The sequence below is a fragment of the Tinamus guttatus genome, unplaced genomic scaffold (assembly GCF_059628265.1).
Source record: "Tinamus guttatus ecotype Peru unplaced genomic scaffold, ASM5962826v1 Tinamus_guttatus_pri_ptg000004l, whole genome shotgun sequence".
Taxonomy (NCBI): Eukaryota; Metazoa; Chordata; class Aves; order Tinamiformes; family Tinamidae; genus Tinamus; species Tinamus guttatus.
The window spans coordinates 17,515,418-17,542,289 of record NW_028288538.1 but is presented as its reverse complement, the minus strand read 5'-3'; the positions used below and the strand labels follow the sequence as shown (position 1 = coordinate 17,542,289).

Genomic DNA, 26,872 nt, shown 5'->3' with positions numbered 1-26,872 from the left:
GAGAGGAGCTCTTTGTGTTGTTCCTTATGGATACTGAGCCACAGTCAACTTTTACAAGAATTAATGCAGCAACGACTGCAGCAGGAGCTGTGATGTCTACTCTGTGCTATGACTTTGTGCTCTGCCTGCAAGACCCTCCTTCCTCCCCAAATAGCAGGGTTAAATCACTGGTGAACTGCAAACAACAGCGTTAAAGGGTCTCTGTCCAAACACAGATGCCCAGTCTTGGAGCAGCCAACAGCAGCCACAGATGGCACCAAGAGAGCAGGTCAGCAGGGCTGCGCTTCAGAGGGAAGGCAGCCCGGCTGGTTTGTGGTTATAGTTTAATTTTTATGTAGAGGACGAGCAGTCCTCAGCTCCCTGCAGGACATGAGCCATTTCACCTGTCTTGGAGGCCTCCTTTAGGCGGGGATGGACAACCCTTTGGCTCTCGGTTGGCCACAGAAGCAGCTCGGGCAGCCAGTTCACACCGTGTAGACAAACCCGGCTATTAGGGAAGGTGAAACGCTCTCCAGGAGCCTCCGTTTTGGGAGAAGCAGCTGCAGGAGCTTCGCTCTGAGCAGCCAGGCCGGAGCAGCAGCCCGGCTGCCCACGGGCCACCCGCCCCGGCAGGCAGTCGGTGCTGGTTGTCTCGGGGACCATCAGTGAACAGCCGGGGGAATAACCAAGTTACAATCCAACTTTCTTTTCCCGCCTTGAGTTACGTTTTTCCATAACGCGCTCCCTGCTCCTGTCTCCATGGTTACCCAGGCCTGCCCGGCTCCCTGCTTAGGCGCTCCCAGCTCCGTGCGTGGAGCTGGCTCCAAGGCAGCGCCTCACGTCAAACAGCACCACACGGGGAGACACAGGGTGACGGGGGAGCGAGAGGGACATGGTGCCACGTGCCGTTAGTGCAGTTTGCCCATGCAAACCCCAGGATGGGCAGGACTGTGATTCCTCCCTCTGCTTCCCTTGTAGCACGAGCTCGTCCCACATGGATCCATTCAGCAGCTCTCCAGTGTCAAAGCAGACCTTGAGGCCAACCTGCACCTGCTCCTTATTAAACACAACGTTAAGGTACTTCTGAAAAAAGCTGCCAGTATCAGTGACACATTTCTAAATGAAATCCTTTCATATTTTGTTTTTTTTTTGGACTATTATATTCATTTCTTGGGTGTATAAGCAGAAGGGATTCTGATTCTGGCCAACAGTTTATCTTGAAACTCTGATTTCTGTGGTACTACTCAATTCCGAAAGAGCTTTCTTCAAAATAATGCTACAAAATGCAATGGCTAGTATTAAAAACATGTTAGAATAAACCAAATTAGAGCATGCAGACATCCTTCATGCCATGCAATGTATCTGAATAAGGGAGTATTATTTTATTACCTAGTTATTTTATGTAAGTTTTATTTAAATCCACTGCATTTGTGTATACATTTTTTGTCTGTTTCATTATTGAAAACTGCATTTGATATAGCTTAATTCAGATGACGAGACCATATGAGGAAAAGCCAATAAACTAATCTCAGCTTTTTTGTTTCCCCTTTGTCGTGAAGGATGTTCCTGGTTCCGTCTACACGACTTCTGTGGCAATAAACCAGACAGTGTGCAAGTCCATCAAAAAGGGAAGAAACGCAAGGAGTGACTCCTGCGAGATCCTTCGCTACCAGGGAAGGGCAATTAATGTATTGCAAGTCTTGACTGGTGGCCCTGGGCTCCCGCAAATCAGAAGGGAGGGGACTAAGAGGTAAGAGATTTCTCCTGTTCTAGAAAACATGGAACACCAAATGCATTGCTGCCCACCCCACTCAACACTGACAGAACCTGTCTCCATCTCTGCTCACCGGCTCACAAGGCACTGGGCATCCGCAGAAGGATGTTGTTATCTCCTGCTAACCCCGATTCCATATAATGACTAAAAACCTTGATTAGGAAAATGTTTGTGTCAAGCAATGAGGCCTTTTCACTGTGCATCCCTCAACCTTCACGGACATTTCCAGGCTCTTATATAATTCAATGTATTGAAGAAACTTCTAATTACTTCCTCAGAAGATAATGAAAAACATAAGATTATTCCATAATACCTAACTCTTTCACATAGTTAGCTCATTTTTAGTACATTTACTACATTGCTGGTTCCCAGGTTTATCAATATGAATGATTTTTAATCTTCACAGTGCACTGTACCCACAGAATTTAACTCCAACTGCTTATATATAAGGAGAGCTGAACTGGGCTTAATTCCACTTAAGGGCATCACAGGGCTATCTGAAAATGCTGCCATGACAGCAGTCACAAGCTGGATGTTGTGAAATGTTTAATGAGCATGAAGAATTTAAAGAAGGCTTAACTGGATTAAAGACAAAAAACACATCACAACTATCCATCCACATCAAGAAGAGGGAGAAGATCTAAGCAAGCTAAGCTACGCTGGCGACAGTTCAGTCCAATTCCTTGGAGCCAGCTATTGAAACTGCAAACAGTTGGCAAAACGCTTGTTGCAACCTGTCTCCAGCGCACTTTGCTCTCCTGGGAACTGCACTGGCTACGCTTAGTTCAGCAAGTTGTCCCTCCTCCTCCTCCTCTACCTGTGCCAACAGGGAGCTAGAAGACCCTGCCAACCATTCCCGTGTAGGCAGACGGAGCAGTTTTTTGCTTCTGGTGGCATCTTCCAAACTACAGGACACAGAGTGGGGCATGTCGCACTTGGTATGAGATGTGAGCACCGGCCCTCGCTTCGTCCAAACTGGCCTGTGGATAGAAGCTGTGGAGAACGGTGGTGCCTAGAAGTTTGGTGTGGATCCTGCAGAGAACGAAGAACACATCACTGCACAAGAGCCTGACAAAAACCCTGCACAGGCACCTTCTACCAGCCAGCTTTGCACCATGACAGCAGCAGCACCATGTGGCAAAAAAAAAAAAAGGCCATCCATGATTGCATTTGCTTTTCCACAGGGGACATACCTCAAGCTACACTTGGCAATCACCCTCCTCCTTGCGCTTGGCTTTGCCACCTCAGGCAAAGCAAATCCAGCCAAGTTAGCCCCTCAGCGCACTCAGAAGACTGACTGAAGTCAGTAATTCCTCCCTTCTTTCCAGTGCTCCATCCTCCTGGTGAATCCAACCTCTTTCAGTTCCCTACACATGTAACACTGCAACCCTGTCAGAGGCTGTCATGTAGCAGCACTTTTCTCCTGTCCAAGCATGAAATCCTGCTTTTTCTTGCATCCTTTTACAAGCGCAGTCTTCAAACAAGATCAAATGCCAAAAAACAAAACCAGAAATGTGCGTACTGTACACCAAGTCTTACATATACATTGCCAAATATGTACTGTGTTGTGAAAATACAGAAAATATAGAAAATCTGAGCAGACTGCTGTATTTGTAATCTGAGCATGAAAACTGCAGAGCAGCACTGTATTAAAACCTTTGAAAGGATTTTTAAATGTCATCATTAATCCTACATTTTTTTTTCTATCAAACTAATCTTAAACTTTTCTTCCATCAACCTTTAGTGCTTTTATAGTGGTTTAACATAAATGTGTTTTTAAAGTACTATATGTCACAGAATTGTCAGCTATAAAGCACGAGTTGCCTGACTATGCGTTACAAAAACAGAAATTACAAGCCACTGTCACCCCCTAAATGCCAGGAACTCGCTGCGAAACCATTTAATGGTGCCACAAGATTTGAGCTTGCCTTTTGAGTCTATAAATTCATTTCGGAGACAGGCATTGCCGTGGCAAGACCGGGAAGTTTCATCCATCGGCATGTGAGGGCTCGCAACGCAAGGTGAAAAAAGCCTTAGCATCTCCATGCTACCTCAGAGCTGGATGCGACTTCCCTGAAGCATGGGAGGAAGGAGCAAAACGCGCAGCGCGCCATGAAGCAGATCCCTCCTTCCCTCACCGTACGAGATGGATCCCTGCCACGTTCCGGCCATGGACGTATCTCCTCCAGCCCAGAGGCACAGGAGCGACCTGAGGAGGCGGTGAAGCTGCCCAGAGAGCACCAGCGTGGAGGAGGCTGCGTGTTGCAAGAGAAAATAAACCACAACACCGATGCTGAGGGAGGATGGCGGAGAAGCTAGGGGAGAAGTGGCAGTTTTCAAGAGGGCCCCTGCGCTTGGCCGATGCTTAGGAGCACTTTATACACGAGGAGAGCGGTGTATGCGGGTGGCCGTAACCGGCCCTGGCTCCGAGTGCGACCCGCGGCCCTCTCCAATCCCGAGGTAACTGGGCATGTTTGGCTCCCCAGCCAGGCAGGGCTCTCCCAAAGGCAGTGCTCGCCATGGTGCAGCTGCCTCGGTGGGGATTAAACCATTTTTATTATTATTATTTTTTCTCTCTTCACGATGGAAATGTCTACTCGATAGTGGCTGTGGCAGCAGGGACCTTCTGGGGGGGCAGGAGAAGCACCGGCCGCTTCCTCCCTTCGCTCTTCCCCTCAGGAACGGGAAGGAGAGGAGCCGCCGAACTTTCCCCGCACTCCGCAGGTGGCGGCGCGGCCCCTTTAAGGAGGAGCCGTCCTCCATCTTAGGTGCCTCCTCCCCCCGCCGCCACGTGACCCGCGCCGCCGCCATCTTAGGCTCCCCGCGCCGGCGCCGGGGCTTGCGCGTGTCACGTGAGGCGGCGCCGGGAGGCGGTGGCGGAGCCGGAGCCGCGCGGCCGGTGCCGGGGCTGAGGCGGCGGCAGCAGCGATGGGGCAGTGCGGCATCACCTCGTCCAAAACCGTGCTCGTCTTCCTCAACCTCATCTTCTGGGTGAGCCCGGGAGCGGGGAGGCCGGCGGGAGGCTGCGGCCCGGCGCGCGCTGAGGCGCCGCGGGGCCCGGAGGCGCCGCGCGGACGCGGCGGTGTCCGCACCGCCGCTTCCTTTCTCCTGTTAAGCACGCCAGAATTTGCGCGTTGCTTAAATCTGCCGCAGCTAAAGCAGCGAGACAAAAGCTCCCTCGCCGCGAGGAGCGGCGTGTCCCTGCTAGCCACTCTCCCCGGGTGGGCCAGCGGGCTGCGCTTTCCTGTAGTGCTGGCGCCCTGGCCGTGTGGGAGCAATGTGGCTCCGAGGTGAATCGAACCCGAATTAGGAGCGCGGTGTGTATTTTAAGATTGCTTTTTCTGGATTGAGCTGCGGCCGCCTAATCCCGGCTCCCGGAACAGAAGATCTGTGTTCCCAGCTGTTCAAAGAGCTCGGCTTGGGAACGGAGCCGTGGCTGGTAGGCTGCTAGAGCGATAAACATCGCTATGTGCAGCTACGAGTGTCTGATAGTAACAGCCATACGAGATATAACAAGTGCATGCCCTTGCTCCAACTTTTTACAAAAAACAAACAAAAAAAACTTTACAAAGAAATGCCCGTTAAAGATAAATCACTGTTTGTCAAAATGCCTGTCCCTGCTCTCTCTTTGGATTTTAAGTCTCAGACCCGAGAGTTCAGCGGTGAGCAGTAAAAACCAGTGAATATGGACGTATTTGGCTTGATAATTTTGACTGAGGTCTATATCACTGGATTTTAAGACGGTATTTAATTACATTGACGTTTTGGTATTGCCATTCTTTTGGTTTGGCCATACTTTAACATAATAAAGTTTGCTGCTGTGTTAGCTTTTTTTTTTTTTTTTTTTTCCCCCCCCTCCCCTTAAATAACTACAAATGGTCTTTAAAAGGCAACTGGTTGGCTCTCCTGCAATTAAAAAAAAAAGTTTATGTTTAGGTATGCAGCTGTTAGTTGTGTTTTTAGTGACATATTTAAATAATTTCCCTTTCTTCCCCTCCCCCCTTCCTGTTACTGATATAAATTAGATACTGGTTTGCATAAGTGAACACATTCTTTAGAGTTTTACCCCATTCCAGCCCCCAATGCTTAGTGGTAACTTTCAGTTTATGTATCTAAGAGGTATTGTCTGTTATCTGCCCCATTTAATTTAACTTTGCATTAAAAGTTTGTGTGATTATTCAGCTTAAAGAGTGGTAGAGATAGAAGTTATTTTGTGTAGTGTTCAGTCTGGTGTTTTGTGACTACTTAGGCCCAAGAGAAACTTGACTCCATTTAAAATGGATGGTTTGTGATGAGAGAGGCTTCATGTCTAATTAAAATGTCCCTGATCTTGTATTCTGTAAGTTGCCTCCAGTGTAAGAAGTCATCAACTTCTCTTGATAGCTTTTTGGCGGGAAGGCTACTGGGTTGCTTGCACAGAAACAACCATATTGCTGGTCAGCTGCATGTGGAATAAGGCTTTTTTTTTCTTTTTTTTTTGAACGTGAGGAATACATAAATCTATTTTTTTTCTTCTCTTTGACAAGCTATTGTGTAGAAATAGGAAAGAATGTATGTGCTCCCTTTTGTTACAGTTTTTCACAAAAAGTAAGTAATCTTATTTTAAATAGCAGAAGAGAAGGAAGAATTTCAGTTCCTGATCTAGCATGTTTTACTTGTTCACAGTTCCAAACATATATAGTCAGCTAGACTGGTACTAAATGTTAACCTATAGCTACTTTCAAACCATTAAGTAAATGTTTTGATTATCATACATATGTAGGTGGAGTTTTGATATTTAGGTTCGGATTTCCATTGAGGCTTTCAACAGTAGACAAGTACCTGTCAGGTAACTTTGAAAGCTCCTTTAGTTTCCTTTATAAACTTAGATTTTCCACAGAATATTATGTTTAAATTCTATATATTATAATCGTTTTCATGGTCTGTAATAACAAGTTGCTTCCACAGTTAAGCCCAAGAAGAGTTTGCTGTAGTTACTGAAAACCCTGCCTGAGTACCTGCTAAAAGCAAATTGAAGCCCCTTGCCCCCCTTAAAACCATTTATCTGATACTTGTATTATAATGTGACTGTTCAGAGTGCTTTGATAGCTCAAAACTTTTATGTATGTGAGATGTTGGGAATTTTTTTCATTTTTGTTTCCTGAAGGAGAAACAAAGGTGTGTTTTGTTATAGTCCACAGTAGTGAAATGTAGCTTATGAAAACTTGCGGTGTCAAGTGTTCAGCTGCAAAGCTTGTTAATCTAAAATTTTTCCTTTCGTACCTTTTTTTTAAGTGCTTGGCCTGAATTCCCTAGTGGGATGTTAATGTAGAGCTGAGTTTAGGGAAGAAGAGTACTTGTTATCCATTAGATCTTCTTTTGATAGACTGAACCTAATGTTGTCTTGATAAGAAAGCTGGAACTTTCTTATCTAGCTTGTCTTTCAGCTTTTGTGATGCTGATCTCTGCCATTTTCACGGTAATTTGAAGTGTCACAGCCAAGGAAGCCTCATTTGGAGTTATTACCAGCTGTGTTTTTGCTGCTCACCTTGGGCAGGCATTGGTGGTGTCAAAAGCCTGCAGTTGACTAGTTTTAATTCCCTGTGCTGGGGAAAATTAGGCCTAAATCAAAGGCAAAAACTTAGGCTTGTTCAGCTTTGTGACTCTGATGTAATGCTTATTGGATGGACACAAGTGCTGGTGCAAGGAAGGGACCAGAAACAAGAGGAAGCTGGGCTCAGCGCTGGGCTACGCTTTAAGCAGCAGCTAGGCCTCTTAGATCAGCCTTAGTAATATCAAATGCAACCTAATTCTGTTTTTTGAAGTGTTTAAGAACAGAAGGAGAAGCTTAAGCTGTTGTATTTCCTTACAAAGAGCACTGATTTCTCTCCCTTGGCAGTGGATAGTTTCATTGATAGCACCTTTACAGTGCTGCTGCTGTTAACTTGGAGTTTGTTATACTGTACTCTGAGATATTTACTTGAGGTTTAAGTGTACATTACGTTCTTACATTGCCTATATTCTACCATTTCTTTTAATTGACGGAGATTGCAAGATATTGGTGTATGACAATGGATAAACTTTTTGGAAAAGTCCAGCAGAAAGAAAGTGGCTTCTGTGTCTAAGCTTTGTTAGTTTAGGTGTGGTTCATGCGATTAACAAATCGGGAAGCTGACATGGCTGTGCAAATAAAACTAATACAGAATGAGCAAGCTGGCAATGGCAGGTTCTTTCTATTGCTCCAAATTGTTGCACAGAGAAGAACAAAGGCTGGTGTAATGGATACTGCTAAAGACTGGCTAGTGCAAGCTGTCCCCATTTGTAGTAGCAGCCATCAAGAGGAGCGTTCGTAGTTGTATCCCCCCAAGCCCTCTTAGTTCATGATAAATAATATTATCTTCTCTTCCAATATAGTACTTTGGGTTGTAGTTACTTTGTGCCAGCTGTATGTAATCAGTTGCAATGTTTGCTTTTCAGATCTTACGAATTGAGCAGATCTGGCTTGCTTTGCTCACTCTTTCATCTATGACTGTTGATGTTAACAAACCCAACTCTGCCCAGTTTGCCAGTGGTCATACTGGATCATACTGATTGGTCTCCTTTGCAAAAGTCTTGGCTAGGTCTCTTTCATTCAAGTTTTCTCATCAACCCCTCTTCCTTTTTTAAAAAAAAAAAACAAAAACAAACAAAAAAAACCACAACTTTTTTTCTTCATCCCCTCCCCTTTCTCTGTAATTCTTACCCTAACTGCAAACTGCCTTCTCTTTATCTGATCTGAACTTTGAAGGAGTGGGAAGTACTAGAGAAAATTCTCAAGTGTTCTTTGTTGCTCATGAATTAAAACTGACAGGTGAGCCAGTAGGCTTCCCATTAGGGATTGCTTGATTGAAACCTTGAAGGACTGTCATTTCTGGATGTGAAAGGTATATATTCCGCTTCTGGTGCTCTGGCAGTGAAGTGAGGAATTTATTCTGGGGGAAGTCTAACTGTTTAAAATCCAGTGCATTAATATATATATATATATTTCAAGCCCTGGTGTTATCAAGAGCTCTCTTAAACAGTTTTCTTATTGTGCTTGGATGTAAATTCTCAGGTAGCAAGCATGGGCCAAGCCCTGATTTGTAAAGACTTGGATTTCCTTTTAAGTAACATGGTAGTAGCATTATCTGTCTGTACAGGATGAGTTTTAAGTCGTCAATTCATGAGAACAACAATCTTTTGGGATTCTTTGCTGGGCTGTTTGGTATTATAAATCTATTATTTTTAAAGCTTTGATAAGTATCAGGTTTTCTGCTTCCCCCACCCCTCTTAACAGCAGTAAGAACAACTTCCTCTGCTAAATGTGGTATCCATGAGTAGTATGTGGAATTTTAAGTACTGCTTTACCTGGCAAGCAGTGTGGTTGAATGGAATAATCATTGTTCTTGTGCAGAGCAAGAAATCTGGAAAGAGTGCAGCATCAGGTCAAGTTACAACCCCAATGGCAGAATTTGTATAAAAGAATGGTTATATTGTTGAGATCCTTCCTCCTTTTTTAAAGGAAAATTATATATGTAAAATATTCACTCTGCCTTGCCTGTTGCAATTAGTGACACCTACATGTAACATGAAATGCAGAGGAAGCTTAGTGCAGCCTTTTGCTTCACTTGCAAAAACAATTGATTTAGAGTTCTTTAATGCGTGGTGATACAGAACTGAACGTGGAAAGTATAGATAAAAATACAGCTTATAGTTAAGTAACCTGCTGCTTTGTTTTGTAAGCCTGTACAATATTTTCAATCAGGTTATAAAATTGAATAGAATTGTTAGCCTTCCTCTCATAAAGGCTTTGAGCTCAGTGGTTCTTACTTTTCTATCCTTAAGAAAAGTAGTAGATTTTTGAGGTGCTGGCATTCATTAGAGGGAAGTAATTTCTTTTTCAGGGAAGAAACTGATAAAGTTGTATGTCTTCATCAATTTCTTGTAAAATGTATGCCTGTTTAGAAAAATATATTTTCACATAAAAGGCCGTGGAAACTTGAAGATAAACATAAGAAAAACCATACAGAGGTTGAGAAGTTGGTCCTTGGACAGAAACTAGGCAGAAAAAAGTGTGGCGCTGTTAGTGTGGAAGGCAAGAAAAAGAATCAATTTTTTTTTGCTTCTTTCACTCAAAGATGACACAGATGGTGTGTCTAAGTGTACTGTAGTGCGTTTTAGTAAAACATCTGTTTCAAGGCTGGGGTTGTCATAGAATGACAAATATTCATGCCTAGGATGGTATCTGTTACTACTGAAGTCTTCCAATCAAGAGTGAAGCTGGCATTAGAGGGAAGTTATGTTTGCCCCAGTGGTCAGTGTTCTTGCCAGAAAGGTGAAATTACTTTAATGTCTTGGACAGAAGATATAAAATATATTCTGTTTGCATACAGTCCTTTGCTGCTACTTTGACTTGTTTATACACTTAAATAAGTGAATAAAATGCAGTTTCTAAGGGGCTATATATGCTTCATTGTCATGATTAGAAGGGGGTGGATCACAATTTGTTTTGGGTTCTATTTCTGCTCTGAAGCAGAGCAAAGCCACTAGACAGGCAAGTGGTTCAAATAGTATGACTTCCATGGCTTTGTACATCCAAAAATACCCTGTATGAGTCATCTTCAGCTTTCTTTTGGATTAAGAGTAGTAGGGTAGCTTTTTTTTTTTTTTTAAAAAAAAAAAAGTATTAGTGTATAAATGAAGTTGCCATGTCCGCAGCTAGTAGCTAAATGATCAAGAGAACTAGCAGTTTCAAGCTCCATTTTTCATTCATCTTCCTAGACCACAAGAGCTTGAACATTTAAACTATCACTGTACGTGAGGAACATTTAAAACACAAAAACAGTTCTTAATGCTTATCTGCAGACTGCTATCTGTTTCAGGGTAAGTCTGGAAAACCTGAAGCCCTGTATATCTTGGGGTGTGTTTACTTCTGCAAAATACATGTTTGCCTAGGAGGCTGTGTGAGACCTAGCCCAAGATGTTGGGAAGCTTGTTCATTTATTCTAAGAACCAAATGTTTAATGCATTTTCTTGTGTTAAAAATATCACAAATATCACCTGTCAGAGGGGTGCTTTTTCTGTTCTCATGCACTTCATGCATAAGCTGTTCAATATTCCCCTCTCCAGTTACTTGCCTATTTATGCCTTTAATTACTTAGATAGCCGTACTAAAACAATGCTTTCAAGCTTTCCTGACCTCCTCTGGTGAAATGGAGGACTAAGAGCTTAAGCCTTTTGCAACAAACAGTGTGTGTTGACTGTGCTCGTTTTGGCAACCTCCCTTAAGTTACTGTGTCCTAAAATATGAGTGTGCTACTTATAGTGTCCAACCTAAAGAGAGGTGCAAACAACTGTGGAGGGATGTGTGAATGTTGAACAACCAGGCATCTCCTGGGTGCATGCATGTGACCTGGCGCAAATTCAGGAGCCGCTGTCATCTGTATTCAGAGCCTTGAGCAGATGAAGTTGGAGAATTCCTCTTTCAAGTCCTGTGTATCAAAGACTTATTTGAACTGTGTGCAGTTCATATATTTGGTTTCCATTTTAATGATCGGAAAATTTCTGGCAGTAAATATGGCAGCTTTTTGTTCAAATGCCTTTGTGTTCAACTTCAGTGAATCCATATTTCTGCAGATCTGCTGTTTACTCTGCAATTCTAAGCACCCTGATGTGAATTACTTTGGCTTTCTTTGTGATCTTGTGTCTTGTGATACTGTTTTTGATTTCTTTAGTTCTGTTTTTGAGAAGTAAATGCTGGAAGGTCTGTTAAGTATTTTTAAAAGGCATGTATTAAACTTTATTCTTGGGCTGCAACAGATCATATCAGGAGTAAGTCCACGTTATACTAAAACTTATCAAATGTGTGTTTAACTGAGACAACACTGTTCAGTGTAGGTAGCTTAATATAGGTAAGACTTTCTTAACCTTCACTTGCGATATTGATACTTGAGCTTTATTTATGTAAGTAAGTGTATACATCGAACATCAGATGTGGAGCAAAATGGTTTGTATTGTGAGGAGCAGGTGTTGATGCCACTGTGCTGGGGGTGCCAAGGAAGGACCTCAGTCTGCTCTGGTCCCACAGACTGAACACCTGCTAACAGTTAGCATGCTTAAATGCATTCAGCTTCTGACCTAGTTTTGTCCAAAAGGACTCTGCTTATTCCCTCTAAAACTGCTGTGATTCCACCCAAAATGTAGTGAAAATGGTCAGCAGATGAGCAAAAGGATTGCTTCTGAAGCACTTTCCTAATCTCAACAAAACTGCTGACGTAGTGTCTCCCTGGCTGGTTTAGGGGAGGCTGACAAATGATTGTGGTGTGGAAGGGAGAGTGAAGGCATTTGAATTTACCTAGTTAGTTTACATGGAAGTTATGTTGCTATTTTTTCCCCACAGTTCTTCTATATACTAGGCGAAGGTACCTCTTTGAAAATTTTTCAAAACTGTAATACTTAAGGGAAAGGGAGGATTTTCTTTCTTAATGTTTTTTAAACTTTATTAAGTGTGAAAGCTCCAGCAGGTACTTGTTTCAAGGCTTTTTCTTAAAAAGATTATTTACTCAAGTGATTCTGAGAAAAGGGTAGCCTTAATTGATAAGGATAAGGCCACCTCATCAAGGAGAGGCAATACCTTTCAACTTCCTTATGTTTCTAATGCAAGCTTGTCTTCTATTTTATAGATAAACTAATACATACAGCTGTTGCTGAAATGCTGTGGTGCTCTACACAGGGGGGGGAAAAAAAAAAAAAACTCTGTAAACTACAGTCTGCAACTCCTAAAGGAGTAAACCTAAAGAAATGTGTGAAAAAGATTTAGTCAAGGCATTGGATGAGTTGCTTTAGCCGGAAAATTTTGAAGAAAAATCTAGCCAATCCAGTTAATCCAGAATACCCGTTTCTTTAGCACTGTGCTTTTTTATTTTGTTTTAGCTCAAGTATCTAACTTGTGCTTAGCTCTGGCCTAATACCATAAGAGCAGAATTTTCAAGGAAGTGCATCCATCTCAAAATAAGGAAAGAAAATAAATATCTACAGCTGGCTTAAGCTTTTTGAACTGCCTTTTTTCCTTCTTCCAAATGTTTCTTTAAAGGTGCTTGCTCATGCAGTTGTTAATCTCATGTCTGCTTGCATGAACCAAATCTTTCTTGGAAAGAACCTCTAAACATCAATTAATACAGCATGGGAGGACTAATGGGCTCTAAAATGGTGCAGTGGTTGTTGTCTCCTGCTACCTTGCAAAAAAATGACATTTCTGAAGAGCATTTCAATTTCTAGAAGTGGGAGTCACCATCCCTAGCCTACCATTCCCGTGCTTCATTGCTAGGCAACAGTCAATATAATCGCGTCGTTCATTGACTATACTTTGGATACAGGAACTGTCTGCATTTTTGCCATGTTGTTCCCAACATGGTAAGACATGATTTCCAGAATTGTATTAGCATTTCTGCATGTCTCTTGCGCAAAGTAGTGCGCACGCTCTCTCTCTGTATATATATTTACTAGCTTGTTCACTTCATAATTTGGTGAAGATGTTCCGCTTTTTCCTTATTTCATTTTTTCACTACTTTTGTGTCTACAAACCACCTTTTATTAGATGCATACGAGCCTCTTTGGTGCTTTAACGTTTCTATGGAGTAGCCTCTTATTTTCAGAGGTGAAGTAGATTGTGCAAATCCATGTAGAACTGATGACACCTTGGAGTTGGCCTTGTTCTTTGAGTCGGCGTTCCCTAACACAGTGCTGCAGAGGCTATTCCATGTTTAAAGCATTACTCTAGCAGCCATTACGCAGTGTTGCTCTATAGGAGAGTTGCAGTAACAGTACAGCGTTAAATTACCCAGTAGCTAACTGCTGGAGTAGGAGGTACCAGTATTTTTTTGTCTTGTTTTGTTCTGTGTCACACTGAGCAAATTGCCCTGAGGGCTGTGAAATCTCCATTCTTGAAGATTTTTAAAGACCCAGCTGGACAAAGCCCTGAGCAACCTGGTCTAAACTCAGCACTGACCTTGCTTTGAACAGGAAATTGGACTAAGTGATCTCCCGAGTCTTTCAGCCTGAATTATTCATTGGTTCTTTCATTCTGTGGTAGTGTGTCCCAGTCTCTACCTGCTTGTGCTAACATGGTGTGTTTGTGTGTGTTTCTCTTCTCACTATGGGGACACAGGGTATTTGCTGGGCTCTGAGTGGGCAGGAAGGGCAGCTTGCAGCCTTCTCTGCAGGTCAGAGCTGAGGCGTGCAGAATTTGTTAGTGAACTTCTGCATCTGGAGTGCAGACTGCATTGTAATAGGGGAGCTGCAGCCTTTAGAGCAAGGTGAGATTCCCCAGATCACGGCTTAGTGTTTGCAGCTACTGAGTAGAGTAGCAAAACAGTGTGACTTGATACCAGAAAGGTATCGGTATCATGAAAGGTTCAAATGAGTCTGTCATTGCAAATCAATTGAGTATAATTAAATGCCTCATTTAAAGAGAAAATTAAACATTTAAAGCATAACAGGATTATTTCATTATGCAGCAGGCATAATGAAAGGTAGTTATAAAATACTTTATCAACACTTGCTTTAAAAAAAAAAAGTAAGGGAATTTATTTCCAAATGTACTTGAGTTAGCTGGCTTCTCAAGCATCAGCTGTCTGTACTTCACTAGTTCTGTGCAGCTTTAATAAAGATACTGGTATGTAGGGACTACAGCAATTTTGGGGGAGGTAAGTGCCTTGGAATGATGCACATGCTCCTTTTTTAGAGTTTTTAAATTTGTGAAGTGGCATTAGTCTTGCAGATTTATCCTACAGGACTTACTTGCTATTAAATAATAGTAGCTTAATAAAGTGATTTTCTTCATGTAAAAAAGATGGCTGTTTTTGTGCAATGACCCCTTAGAGAAGGTCATCTTTTAACGAACACTTCAAAAAGGCTGTCTTCAGTAGTTTTCCTCCCTAGCTGAGGTCAAAGCTTGGCATGCATATGTAAATGCTGCTAATATGGGAATCACGTATGGTAGATAGCAAAATGGAAGAATCAGTAAATAAATAGCAGCAGTAAAGTAACTGTGTATGTTCCAAAATTTTCAGTTGCCATTAGCTTGCTGTTTGGGCTGGAATCTTGTTCTCAATGCTGCCTTGTACTCTGAAGTGCTATGCTGTGTGATACTGTGCTGTACTGCTATACTGTGTGAAGGATTTAGCTTGTAGGCTGAGGGGGGAGATGTCTTGGGAAGGAACAGGCAGCAAGATTTTAGTGTTTGTAGCATGATTGCCTGCAGTTCTAACATGCCTCTGAAAGGACTTCCATAGTGTAGTGAAAACCAAGTCTGCCTAGATTAAATGTAGTTTGAAAGTTGGAATTAGCTAGCCTCTGCTCGGTTCAAGATGTTCTTAAGGGACATACCCTTTAACTCAGCAAAGGTGTCAATCTCAACATACCTAACTTCTGAGGAGAACTTACAGACTTTGATAAAACAATTGTTGCAAAATAGTCTTACGGAAGGGAGAGTTTGGTGTTCAAAGAACTTACCAAGTTAACTGTGTTTATTGCAGGCAGCAGCAGGCATACTGTGCTACGTGGGAGCCTATGTGTTCATCACATATGATGACTATGATCACTTCTTTGAAGATGTCTACACGCTCATTCCAGCGGTGGTTATCATAGCTGTGGGGACGCTTCTCTTTATTATTGGACTAATCGGGTGCTGTGCCACGATTCGGGAAAGTCGCTGTGGACTTGCTACTGTAAGTTGTGGTGTTCCTGTGCTTGTCTACTGTGCATATTTTTGCCCTTTTCCCTTTTAATTGACTTCTAAAATGTATGGTTAAAGTTGGTTTTGATCTTGTTTTATAACTATTTTCTTTCCCCTTATGGTGTGGGGTGTTTGTTTGCTTGTTTGTTTTCAGTCTTTTTTTTTTTTTCTTCCTCTCTCTTTTGAGCAGCAGTGCTAAGTTAGCTGGTTCTGGCAATGGAAGGCTCTTCAGTTTTTATCTCTTTTTAACAGGTGTGAGCTCATTAAAAGTGATGCCTCACAACTATGTCATGATTTCTTGATACCACTTTAAAATTGCCTGTGCTGGATGAAAAGGCGAAATTTGAGGGAAGGAAGGGTGGGCCAGGAGCCAGCTAGGTTTACGTGTCCATGCATTTAAATATATTGTGGCAAGTGCATAACTTGCTGCCTCTGTCGGTTTAATCTACCAAAACATTCCCTTAATGCACCTTGTGCTCTGAAGTGGCAGTCCAGGTAGCCTCTTTGATGTAACACTGAGGTTTATCTCATAGGAAGAAGCGTGGAAGAAGCACTTGATTAAACCAGTCTAGTGCAGTGCTTCATTCCTAATGGTCAGCACTCCCCTATCTGTGCTACGAACTCTTAATTTCTTGAATGAAATTAACTCTGGACTCATTTTGGTCAACTTAATTGCTTGCTTTGTTATTTACTAAATTACAACCCTTCCTGAGAATTTGCTTCATAATGAGCCTCGGAGACTCAGTTGAGACTTTTAGGATTTAGATAGCTGAAAGTATTTTCACCAATACTCTGGCTTATGTTTTACAGTTCGTGATCATTCTGCTTTTGGTTTTTATCACTGAAGTGGTGGTGGTGGTTCTTGGATACATCTACAGAGCAAAGGTAATATCTCAATTTTGATAAATGTTTTATGGTAAACTCTACTCAGCACTAGTGAGGCCACATCTGGAGATCTGGAGTACTGTGTCCTGTTCTGGGCCCCCCAGTAGAAGAAGGATCTTGAGCTACTGGAGAGAGTCCAGCACAGGGCTACAGGGATGATCAGGGACCTGAACATCTGCCCTGTGAGGAGAGGTTGAGAGAGCTGGACCTGTTCAGCCTGGAGAAGAGAAGGCTGAGAGGGGACCTGAGCAGTGTATATAAATACCTCAAGGGAAGGGGTGTGGAGGATGGTGCTGGCCTCTTTTTCACTGGTGGCCACTGATAGAGCTAGAGGAAACGCATAAACTGAAGCACCAAACATGACACAGGAACTTAAGGGGACATTTCTTAACAGTGAGGGTGACAGAGCACTGGAACAGGCTGCCCAGAGAGGTTGTGGCGTCTCCTTCTCTGGAGATTTCCAACACCCGCTTGGATCCAGTCCTGTGCCACGTGCTCTAGGTGACCCTGCATGTGCAGGGGCGTTGGGCTAGATGATTTCTAAAGATTCTTTCCAACTGTAAGGATTCTATGATTCAATGAAACTGTGCCCAAAATACAAGATAGACTATACTATTTTTGTATTTATCTGTAGAACTGGTAGTGGCTATTTTTAAGGAAAAACTGATGAGAGTTAATTTGAGCTGCCGATATTTAAGAACTGATGCTGTGTAATAAATCAAGTCAAACAGATTGAATATGATAATATACAGTTTAGTTACAATTTGTTTAGTAAAATTGTGTTGTTTTTTTTCTGATCCTATTTATTTATACTCCTGCCAGTGAAATGCATTCTAGAAATATGCCACATAACATTATAGATATATAACAATGTACCTTGAAGAAAAAGAAATTTCAAACTTGTACAATTTTGCTGGCTTTTGCTATAGCTGCATTTGGCCTATAAAAAATCAGACATCTCCATGGATCTTATTTGCACGTTGCTTTTTTCCAGCTAATTGCATTCAGAGCAGATTAAAAATGAGGTGCATATGTCTTTCCTGCCTAGCTCATCTGTAAAGTTATGTACTTGAACTGGTCCAAAATAGGGTCAGTCCCAGCTGCACATTGCTGTCACCTCTCCTTTTGTCTTGCTACCTACCGTGCAGCTTCACAAACACTAATGCAGGGGCAGAGCTTGGGAAGGTCATGTTTTTAGTGGCAGCATGGCCTTATGCCAGCATAAGGCATTTGTGAAAGCCTATATTTGAAAATTAAATCTTATAGTCCTCGGAAAGAGACAGTTCCATTTTTGTGTGTGTTTAGTAAAAATGCCAATTTCTACTATGTTACATTATTTAGTGTCTTAAATTGCTCTTTTGATGTGCAACCGGAGTGTCAAAAATGTGTTTTATTAACAGTGAATTGGGAGTTGAAGTCAGCCTAGATTTCTGAATATTGTTGCCAGGAAAAATGAAGCAGCGCTGTACTTTGTTTTGTTCAGTTTTAGGCATGTGTGGGGATTGTGGGTGTGGTGTTTGGGGTTGTTGTGTGGTGGGGGGGGGGTGCGAGAGGTGGTCATGTATGAGCCTTCTGGATTTTAAGAAAAAAAGACTGAAATCATGTTAGAATTGCTTTAGTGTAATCTATATAAATTTACATGAAAAGATGGATTGAAGTTATGGCAGTAGTTGTCAAAACTGCTGGTATGAAATGTATCCGAGTCTAATACTATGTTGCCTCACTGAGGTGGCATTACCCCTTTTTGCATTACAGTATCACAGTTGACCTTGAAAACTTTTCCAACACATCTCAGTCAACCCGTGTGTGTTGTTCTGAAGGTGTCTGTAGACTGGAACTATGTCAGGCTTGTGTAGGCCGTATTGTGATATAGTGATGTGCTGCAAAATTTGTTAGTCCCTTGGTCTCTCCCTTCCTACCTTCCCCCCGCCACCCACCTGCTTTTTTTCCCCAACGTTTTTAGGTTAGCTGGAGATCAAGTTCTCTTGTATGTCACTGGCTTTCAGGTGTAGTACTGTCCTACTTTAACTGTAAGCCAAGTGCTTTACAAGCATGGATGCAAATAAATTATTTAAAAACCTATATAAAAAACTAGTCTGTTTTGTGTGACTAATTTAATTTATAATTCAGTGATTTTTGTTTAGTTAAATCTTTAAACAATTGATTTAAGCTAGTCTGAAACAAGTGCCTCTGCAGGCCGAATTAGCTTTGAATCATGTCTGTTGGTACAGATCTGTTTATAAAGATAACGAGCATTGATACTACATTGATACTTACAAGTCTACTGAAGAATACGCCTGCCTACTTAGTACTCAGTCCTCGGATTACGCTCCTTGCAAGCAATTCCTGCTGCACGTGATTAACTCTCAATTGTCATGTTCCTTTTTCTTATTCTGGTATTAATGTTTAGCTACACCAAGCTTGTAAAAAACTTTCTGTGCATTTAATTGACGGTTAGCGGAGCCTCTTTCTAGAAAGACTCTAGGAAATACTTCCTCCAGAAGCATTATCGATAATCTTTTGCGGGAGAGGTGATGATTCTTGGGTGGCATCCATTTCTAACACAGGTACTTGGCAGAATCTTTAGCAGCTTGACTCATCCGCGATAGCTTTGGAAGTTATTCTAGTAGCTGTTGCTATGTACAGTGTGCTGGCAGTACCATTTCTGAGGAAGTGGAGGGGAGGAAAACTCAGAGCTTGGTCATCATTGGATAGAAGAGTCGGCAAAACTTTGAGAATTTACCTGTGTTTCACAAACGGAAGAAGCAGCTGATAAGAGTTACCAATAACTCACTGGGGTCCTAAACCAAATCAGTTAGCCTCAGTGGTTACACAGTGGTGTCTTTATGTTTTGGAACTTTGGAGGGCAAGGAAGAAATGGGAGGGTTTATATTCCTACAAGTAGCTCATAATTTCATGGTGTACCTGTCATAATAAAAGCAGCTTTCTTCCTGAGCCATATTTCAAAGTTGCTCTGTCTGGAATCTTGCCTCAGATGTTACTTAACTTGTGTGTGTCTCTTCTGTTAGTTGTAAGCTAGGAATATCTCTTGCAAAAATTGATTTAGAACTTTGGAGGCACAATTTTCTTAAAGTATACTAATATCAATGAGAGCAAGGTATTTCTGCTTACCAAATTAGAACAGTTTCACTTTGGTTTATAATATCTAGGCCTCTACTACTACTGTCAGCATGCTAATGTGGATGTTTTGTTAATACTTCACAGGTGGAGGATGAAGTTGATCACAGCATTCAGAAAGTCTATAATGGGTATAACGGGACGAATCCTGATGCAGCCAGTCGTGCTATTGACTATGTACAGAGGCAGGTGAGACAGCCAGGCCCATGAAATGTTTTGTAGAAGCTTCTCAGTCCTTTTTTTTCTCTGAAATGCACAAGGTGCACAGCATCAATAAAATCTCTTCCCCGATTTTTGACAAATCTAGTAAACGGTTGGTCAATAATTAGTTTGAATTATTACGGATAGTAGAATTATGAAATCATTGATGGAGATGTATTTTGCTACCTAATAGGCTATCAATAATTAGTGTCTGAATCCAGATGTTTAGTACTTGTCTCCCCTTTATTTTTCTGCAATGTCCCATTGCAGGATGCTCTTGTTTCTGCACAATTTTATCTAGAATCATCCCAATCATTCTTGATTCTAGCTAATTTTCAGTGTTACAAACTTCTGTTTTGCTCTTTTGGAGCAAAAATAACCATCAAAGTAAGGCAATATTCAGGAGCTTTCAACATTCTTACAATTGCATCAATGAAGTCTAGTATTTTTATATTTAAATATTCAACACATTTAAATCAATGGTACTATTAATTAATACCTTGCCAGGATTCCTTCATGAAAGGAAAAATTGAAGGTAACAAGTAGCTAATTGAACCCTTAGACTTTTACCTCTGTTAGAGGCTGTACTGCACACAGGAAGACTTGAAGGCCCACTGAAGTGTGAGCATTCTGGAGGCTTTCTCTTCAGCAACATCTGACTGTATAAAACTAACTTAAATTCTGGAATTAATTATTCTGTGAGAAAAATGGTCTGTGGTTTAACTCGAACTATGCCTAGAAAAACATAGGGTTTTGCATCCATAGAGAGCTGCAATGATGGAGCTATTTTGAGCTCAAAATAAAGCTTTTTGCCTTGTGGGGAGGGTATGAGGGCAATGAGCTGGGTTGTTAAATGCTCATCCAGAACTGGAATTTTAAGCTTTTTTTCTGTAAGGAATATATCTTAAATGATTTAAAGCTGCTAGTAATTTTGCAAACAATTCAGTCTATAATTTGATAAAATAACTTTATTGTCAAATAATTTGTGTTAATTAGCAGAGGCATCCTAATCTTCATGTGTTGCTGTTCTTGGAATTAGACTTGCTGTCTCATCTCACTTTGCTGGTAAACCCAGTGGCTCTTTACTGGTATCTCTTTCAGCTACGCTGTTGCGGGATCCATAACTACTCAGACTGGGAGAATACTGTCTGGTTCAAACAAACTAAAAATAACAGTGTGCCCCTCAGCTGTTGCAAAGCGGCCCTCAGCAATTGTACTGGCAGTTTGACCCGCCCAATGGACCTTTATTCTGAGGTAAGATCTACAAAATATGGATCTGTTGCCATGTGCACCTGTTGGCAACTAAGTTTTTATAGTAGGAGTAAGAAATAGTGGGTGTATTTCGTGTACTGGGTAATAAACGTGGTTTCTGAAGAAGGAAGGAAACTTTCTTCCTTCCATACTGACTTTAAAAGAAAGTTGGTCTTATTGTTTAGATTATTTTTCTGTACTCAGAGATTTGTTAGGGAGGATAGGGGCTTCCTTGCCTATCCTGTGTGGCTGGATATGTAATGATGTTTACTTGTTCCAGGGTTGTGAGGCTCTGGTTGTAAAGAAGCTACAAGAGATCATGATGTATGTTATCTGGGCAGCACTAGCCTTTGCTGCTATTCAGGTAAGGGCTTTTTCATACACTTTCTTTATGCTGTAAACTTTTTCTCAAATGAAATTCTAGAATGCTCTCTAAGTCGCTATAGGTATGTGCACGCTATTAACAACTCTAATTCCTACTTGATTTGGAGATAAATGGGCTGCATTCCAAAGGGTCTTCAGTATTTCTGATCCAGAAACTACATGAACGTACATACGTTGATCCAAAGAAGCTGGACAGTCCAAACATTACACACAGTAATCTAAGTAATCTACTAAAATATAAATGCTAAATTGTATTGAAAACTAATTATCCAAGCATCAGGTACTTGTATCTCACCAGTGTGCTCTGATAGCATTTAGCACTTGTATTTGCATAAAGTATTTGCTTTGCCAGAGATAGCTCATACCTCATGCCATTTTAGAGGTACGTCAGCTGTGCAAGTATGCTTCACAGCAAATGACTAGAATCAGAACCACCCAGAAGATATACCAGCATCTTTGACAGAATACTCTGCCCTTGTTAAACTGAGCTTTACATTGTGTTTTGAAGATGTCTTGATTGCTAGACTTGCAGAAAGGAGTTCTGAGTGGCAAACAGCCTGCACTAAATCTTGAGTCATTATTATTAGTTTTCCGAGTTATAAGAAAATAAATGAGGAAATAGACTATTTTGTGTCTCAGTATTTTCATATCTCTTTCAGAAAGACCAGATGTGTCTTCCAAAAATGTCTGTACATTTGGAATTTTGAGTGCTCATCAGTCCAGAAAGCTTAGTATACAAAATGGTGTAAACTGTGGCTGTATTTCTGTGTCTGAAAATTGTGCTATACATGCTAAACTCTGAGACCTGAAAATTAATCTCAAAGCTAATTTTGTGCCCTTAATAGAATTTGAACTTAGAATGTGGTGTGCTTGTTGGATCAAACATTTTGGGAATGTTTGTGTTCAAAACTAACTTTTGACATGGATTGCATGTTTGAGGCTAAATCCTCTCTTGCAAACCCACTTCTGAAGATAAGAATTTTTTATTTCAGTGCTGCAGGGCTATTCTCATAAAATATGCAACAGTCTACATTGTAATATTATTGAATTGTCCAGAACTGGATTACTTCAGATACAGAACTTAATTTTGTCAAGTGCTGTGCTCAGTCTTCTGCAAAAGGAAAACACTTTTTAAATTGTTGTTTTTATGACTTGAGATTTTTAAAGATGTATTTCATTGGTCAGTAGACCGAAAATGCTGTAGTTAAAAATGAAGGTCATTCATGGTAACCATCCTTTGATTTCCATACCTACTTCTGTGGCATTTTTTTAAATGTAGAAATAATGTTAGAAGGAAGGATGAGCTGTTTACCAAAAGGAGACAACGAGGCATTATTCTTTATTTTAGAATTTAGAGGTTGACTGTTGATTTCTCACAAAATGCAAAATTACTTTCACTTTTTAAATAAGAGCCAGAACTTCTGCCATGCACTTGCAGTGGAAACATGTCTGCTGGCATCCCTTAGTCCTTGCTGGCTGGTAATTCTAGGCAAATATGCTGGTTGTATCCTTCCTTTATTGACTACTGCTGCTTGCTTTGTCCCCACATGTCAGTAATCAAGCTATCAGCAGAAAGTCCATATTGCATAAACAGTTTGTCCAGAAAATAAGGACATCTGAGTTTTTCTGATAATGCTGCAGTATAGTGTGACATGGCTTTGCTTCAAGTTGAAACAAGTTACAGGACACCTGCTTGGAAAATGAGTAGAATAAAGAATGAATCAAAGGTGTTTGGGATACTTTTGAGATTTAAGTAATAACCACTGACTAATAATCACACTGAAGTCTGTCCAAGGTAGTATCTTTGTTACGCAGGTCAAAGGGTTCCAGTTGTGAATTTGCATGTACTGAAAAAGGATTTCTTGGTCTCAGCATAGTTCATATTAAATTATTTTCTGACAGATTTATTGTTTGTCTGCTAAAAGTTAAGACATAAGGTAATGTTTTAGTCTGCAATGTGGTTGTGACATCCTCTTATCTGCAGTAGAGCACTTAAGTATGTACCAAGTCTGTTGCTCAGTAAAATGGTGTAAAGGCTAATTGAAATGTAAACAAGAACATAATCTCCAGCAAATGGCCCATAACCCAGGTCACATCCTGAAACCTAATGGACTGATAATTTGGCAAATAACTAGTGAATAACTTGATGTATTTCATTACTATTCCTGTAAGCACTTACCATACAGAGCCCACTGACCTGATTTTTATTTAGGATATTATATAAGATGACTATTTAGAAGCTCATTAGCTCTCATGACTTACAGGAAATTTAACCTTGAATGCTTTCTTTAAAACAAAGAAAATCGAAGAGTATAGCAGAATTTTTGTATGTCTTGGGATTTGTGGAAAACTCTCCTGCGTAAAAGCCATTTCGGGTGAGTTTGCATTTTAGTTAGGAAAGGAACTTAAAGCATGCAACAATTTTCAGGTCTCAACCATACTGACAGCATAAAAATAGTAATAAAATGGAGGCAAAGTTAAGAGTGGTAAAACAGTAATAGTGTTGCTTTAGTAAGTGCAGTGATCATTCTTGAAAGTAGCTTTTGGGGTGTGTAAGTAGTCATTACTTAACTACAAGTGTAGTATTTTGTATTAGTTTCTTGACATGGACTTTTTTTTTTTTCTATTCCATTACAGCTAAAGGGCTTTTTGTTGTTGTATTCCACCCTTCCCACACCGACACACACACACACACACACACACACACACAAAATCAGTTCATATGAAAGGAGACTTGATCTATTACTGTTTGCAGTTGTGGGAGATCTTTTTAATTTTCTTATGAATGCCCTTCAAATTTCAGAAGGGAGTATTGGTGTCTACATACATATCTAATACAGACTGCTAAAGGATTGTTGTTCATCATGTTAAGAAACAACTGAAGAAAAACTGAATTGCCTGCTTTAGGGAAGGTTTATTAGAGGTACTAGCTTATTTTTCAGATTGTCGTGCTAAATTATTTCTGACAAATTACATATTTTCATCAGATGATAAAGATAAAATAGTAATTTCTATGTTTACAGTGAATTCTAGGAATATACTTACTTTCTAAAATGCATAGATGATTTAAATAGTGATTCAGTAGTTTACTTCATGAATTTGTAATATAGTGCCTGATACTGTTTCAGAATATACACAACTCAGTATACATAAACCCCCGCCCCCCAAAATTCAATTTAAGTCATTGACTAAGATTATCTCTGTGAATAACTTAAGTGTAGTGGGCTTTTTTGTGGGTTTTTTTGTTTGTTTTGTTTTGTCTTTGAAATAGAATGACATGTAGTAATGACATTCCATGACATTTCAGGTAAGAATTCTTATGGTTCTGCTTTTAATTTTAATGACTACACAATTAACTGGATTAGGCTTAACCCTTCTGAAGTGTCTTTGGTGACGTCTGGGAAGAGGCATTTTTTTCAAGTAACTCTTTTTTAATTTATTTTTATTTTTTCTTACTGACAACCATAAAGTCTGAAACTCTGAACCTGATACAAATACAATGCTTATTTTAGAAGTTGATGTGAGAGTTGAAATACCAAGTATTGATGGAAAGCAATGGAAGTGCTGGTTTTACTCACAAGCTGAAGTACCATTCTCTAGGTTATCTTGCAGATGACTTTTCTTGAGCTGAATTAACTTTTAGATCCAAAGCCATGAATGTGCAACAGCCAGAATATTGTTAACCTTTGCAGCTTGTTCTTTCAGGAAATCAAAAGCTTGTGTTAAGAGTTTCATCATGCTGTTCTTGAAGCACTGCTGCTTTAGGCTTTTAAAAACCATTCTCATTTCAGTCTTTCAGCAAACTTAACTGTCTCTACATGCAACATAGCACTTAAGCTTTTCTTTTAAAACTTAACAATTGTTATTCATGTGGCATTTGCATCAAGCTGCTTATAAAGTGAGTAGCTCTTCGGCCTAGTGATATGGTTTAGCTTAATCTTTTGCTGAATCAAATGAAGAAACTTTGCATTTGCTTACCCACCCATTTCATTGTTCCACTTTTTGTTCAAGCTTTTCAAAAGAAATGTACCTGCTTGCTGGGTGATGCTTTATAATTCATTGCTGTGACAGAGCCTCTTGAAGTATTTGCATCTGTGAATAGACTTTCCTGTGTGCATATGAACAACTCAAGATGCTGTTGACAGTTACTGTCACCCATAGAACACATCTATAAACTTGAATCTTATCCTGTCCTCTAAAAGCATGCAACATTTCTATGATATCATTTGTCCCAAGTCCCTCATTATGTTCATTTCACTTCAGTCTTGTAAATGTGAGTCAACTTGCCTAAATTTTTGGCAAATTTGCCAGCGTAGTCACAGTACTGTGAAGTTTAGTGTCAGGAGAATTTTTTATTTCATCCTTTGAAGAGCATGAATACAAGTAGCCGACCAGAACAGGTCTTGTTAAAGGTGTCTAAGACAATTTTGCAAGAAAATAAGGCTGGAATTTGAGGCCCACGCTTTTTGCAGCAGAAAGTGAAGCTTTTTCCAAGATGTTGGGTAACCATTTTTCTTCTGGACACTTAGATATTATGAATTTCCGTGCAAAATGAAGTCTCTTGAAGTATCTCTGTACTCAGTTTGTTTTCTTTTTTCCCCCATAGCTTCTGGGCATGTTGTGTGCCTGTATAGTACTATGTAGGAGGAGTCGGGATCCTGCTTACGAACTTCTCATCACTGGCGGAACCTATGCCTAGAAGAGAGCGCGAATGGGAGGTTCAATCTTCTCACTTGTGTGGAAGGTGAATGGGCCAGCTCTGCTGCGATAGCTTTGGAGCCCTACGTTAGTCAAAGCCCACCTTTCACAGATGAGGACAGCTGTAATGTACACTGGTGATGGGCAAAGCAACCCAGCTTTCCACCCACCCCTATAATTACCTGTGACTTTCACTGTTTTAGCCAGCTATTCATGTATCTAAATGTTTTAGTATACTAGTAAACTTTCTAATTTCAGAGCCATTTGCAAGTTGACAAGGAAGTCAAAGGATGTGTGCCTCTTGGTAGGTTACCTCTAAGCATTAACTGTCTGATTCTTGCATATAGAATTTGAAAGCCTTCACTACATGGAACCTTTTTGGCCAAAGTTGTACAAAGGAAGCCGGCTGTATTAATTTGGGAAATAATGTTTTAATTTTGCCCCTCACCAGTGTCACTTTTTAAAACACCTAAGTGAAGTCCAGTACACTTTATATATAAAATTGTACAAAATGACTACTAACCAAAATTTTAGAATCATGTGACTGCAGTTTTGATCTTCAGAGATCAATTCTTCCATGCGTTAGTGTTTTAAAATACAAGCTGGCTTTTCAGGAGTATGATGTATGCACTACTGTTCTATAATGAAATATTTCATTTTTCTATGAAGAGCGGTTTTATGTGTTGAGTGAACTGTTAGACTGTAGATCTTCATTTGGTTTGGAAATACTGTAGCCATGTAGAGTAGCAAAGTAGTATGTGAAAGTGATCTCAACTGTAAATAGTAAACCTGATTAAATAAAATCTCTGTATATCCTCCCTATAAACATG

The 26,872-nt window shown here is 40.6% G+C and overlaps 1 protein-coding gene across 1 annotated transcript; it reads left to right on the top strand.

Moving 5' to 3' along the window:
* The first annotated feature begins 4,588 nt into the window (after positions 1–4,588).
* Positions 4,589–26,855, top strand: TSPAN3 (tetraspanin 3). The gene is made up of 7 exons (XM_088520727.1): positions 4,589–4,744; positions 15,286–15,477; positions 16,296–16,370; positions 19,596–19,697; positions 20,811–20,963; positions 21,241–21,324; positions 25,951–26,855. Exons 1-7 carry the CDS (start codon positions 4,682–4,684, stop codon positions 26,041–26,043), a joined length of 762 nt encoding a protein of 253 aa, XP_088376853.1. The 5' UTR covers positions 4,589–4,681; the 3' UTR covers positions 26,044–26,855.
* The last annotated feature ends 17 nt before the right edge of the window (positions 26,856–26,872 follow it).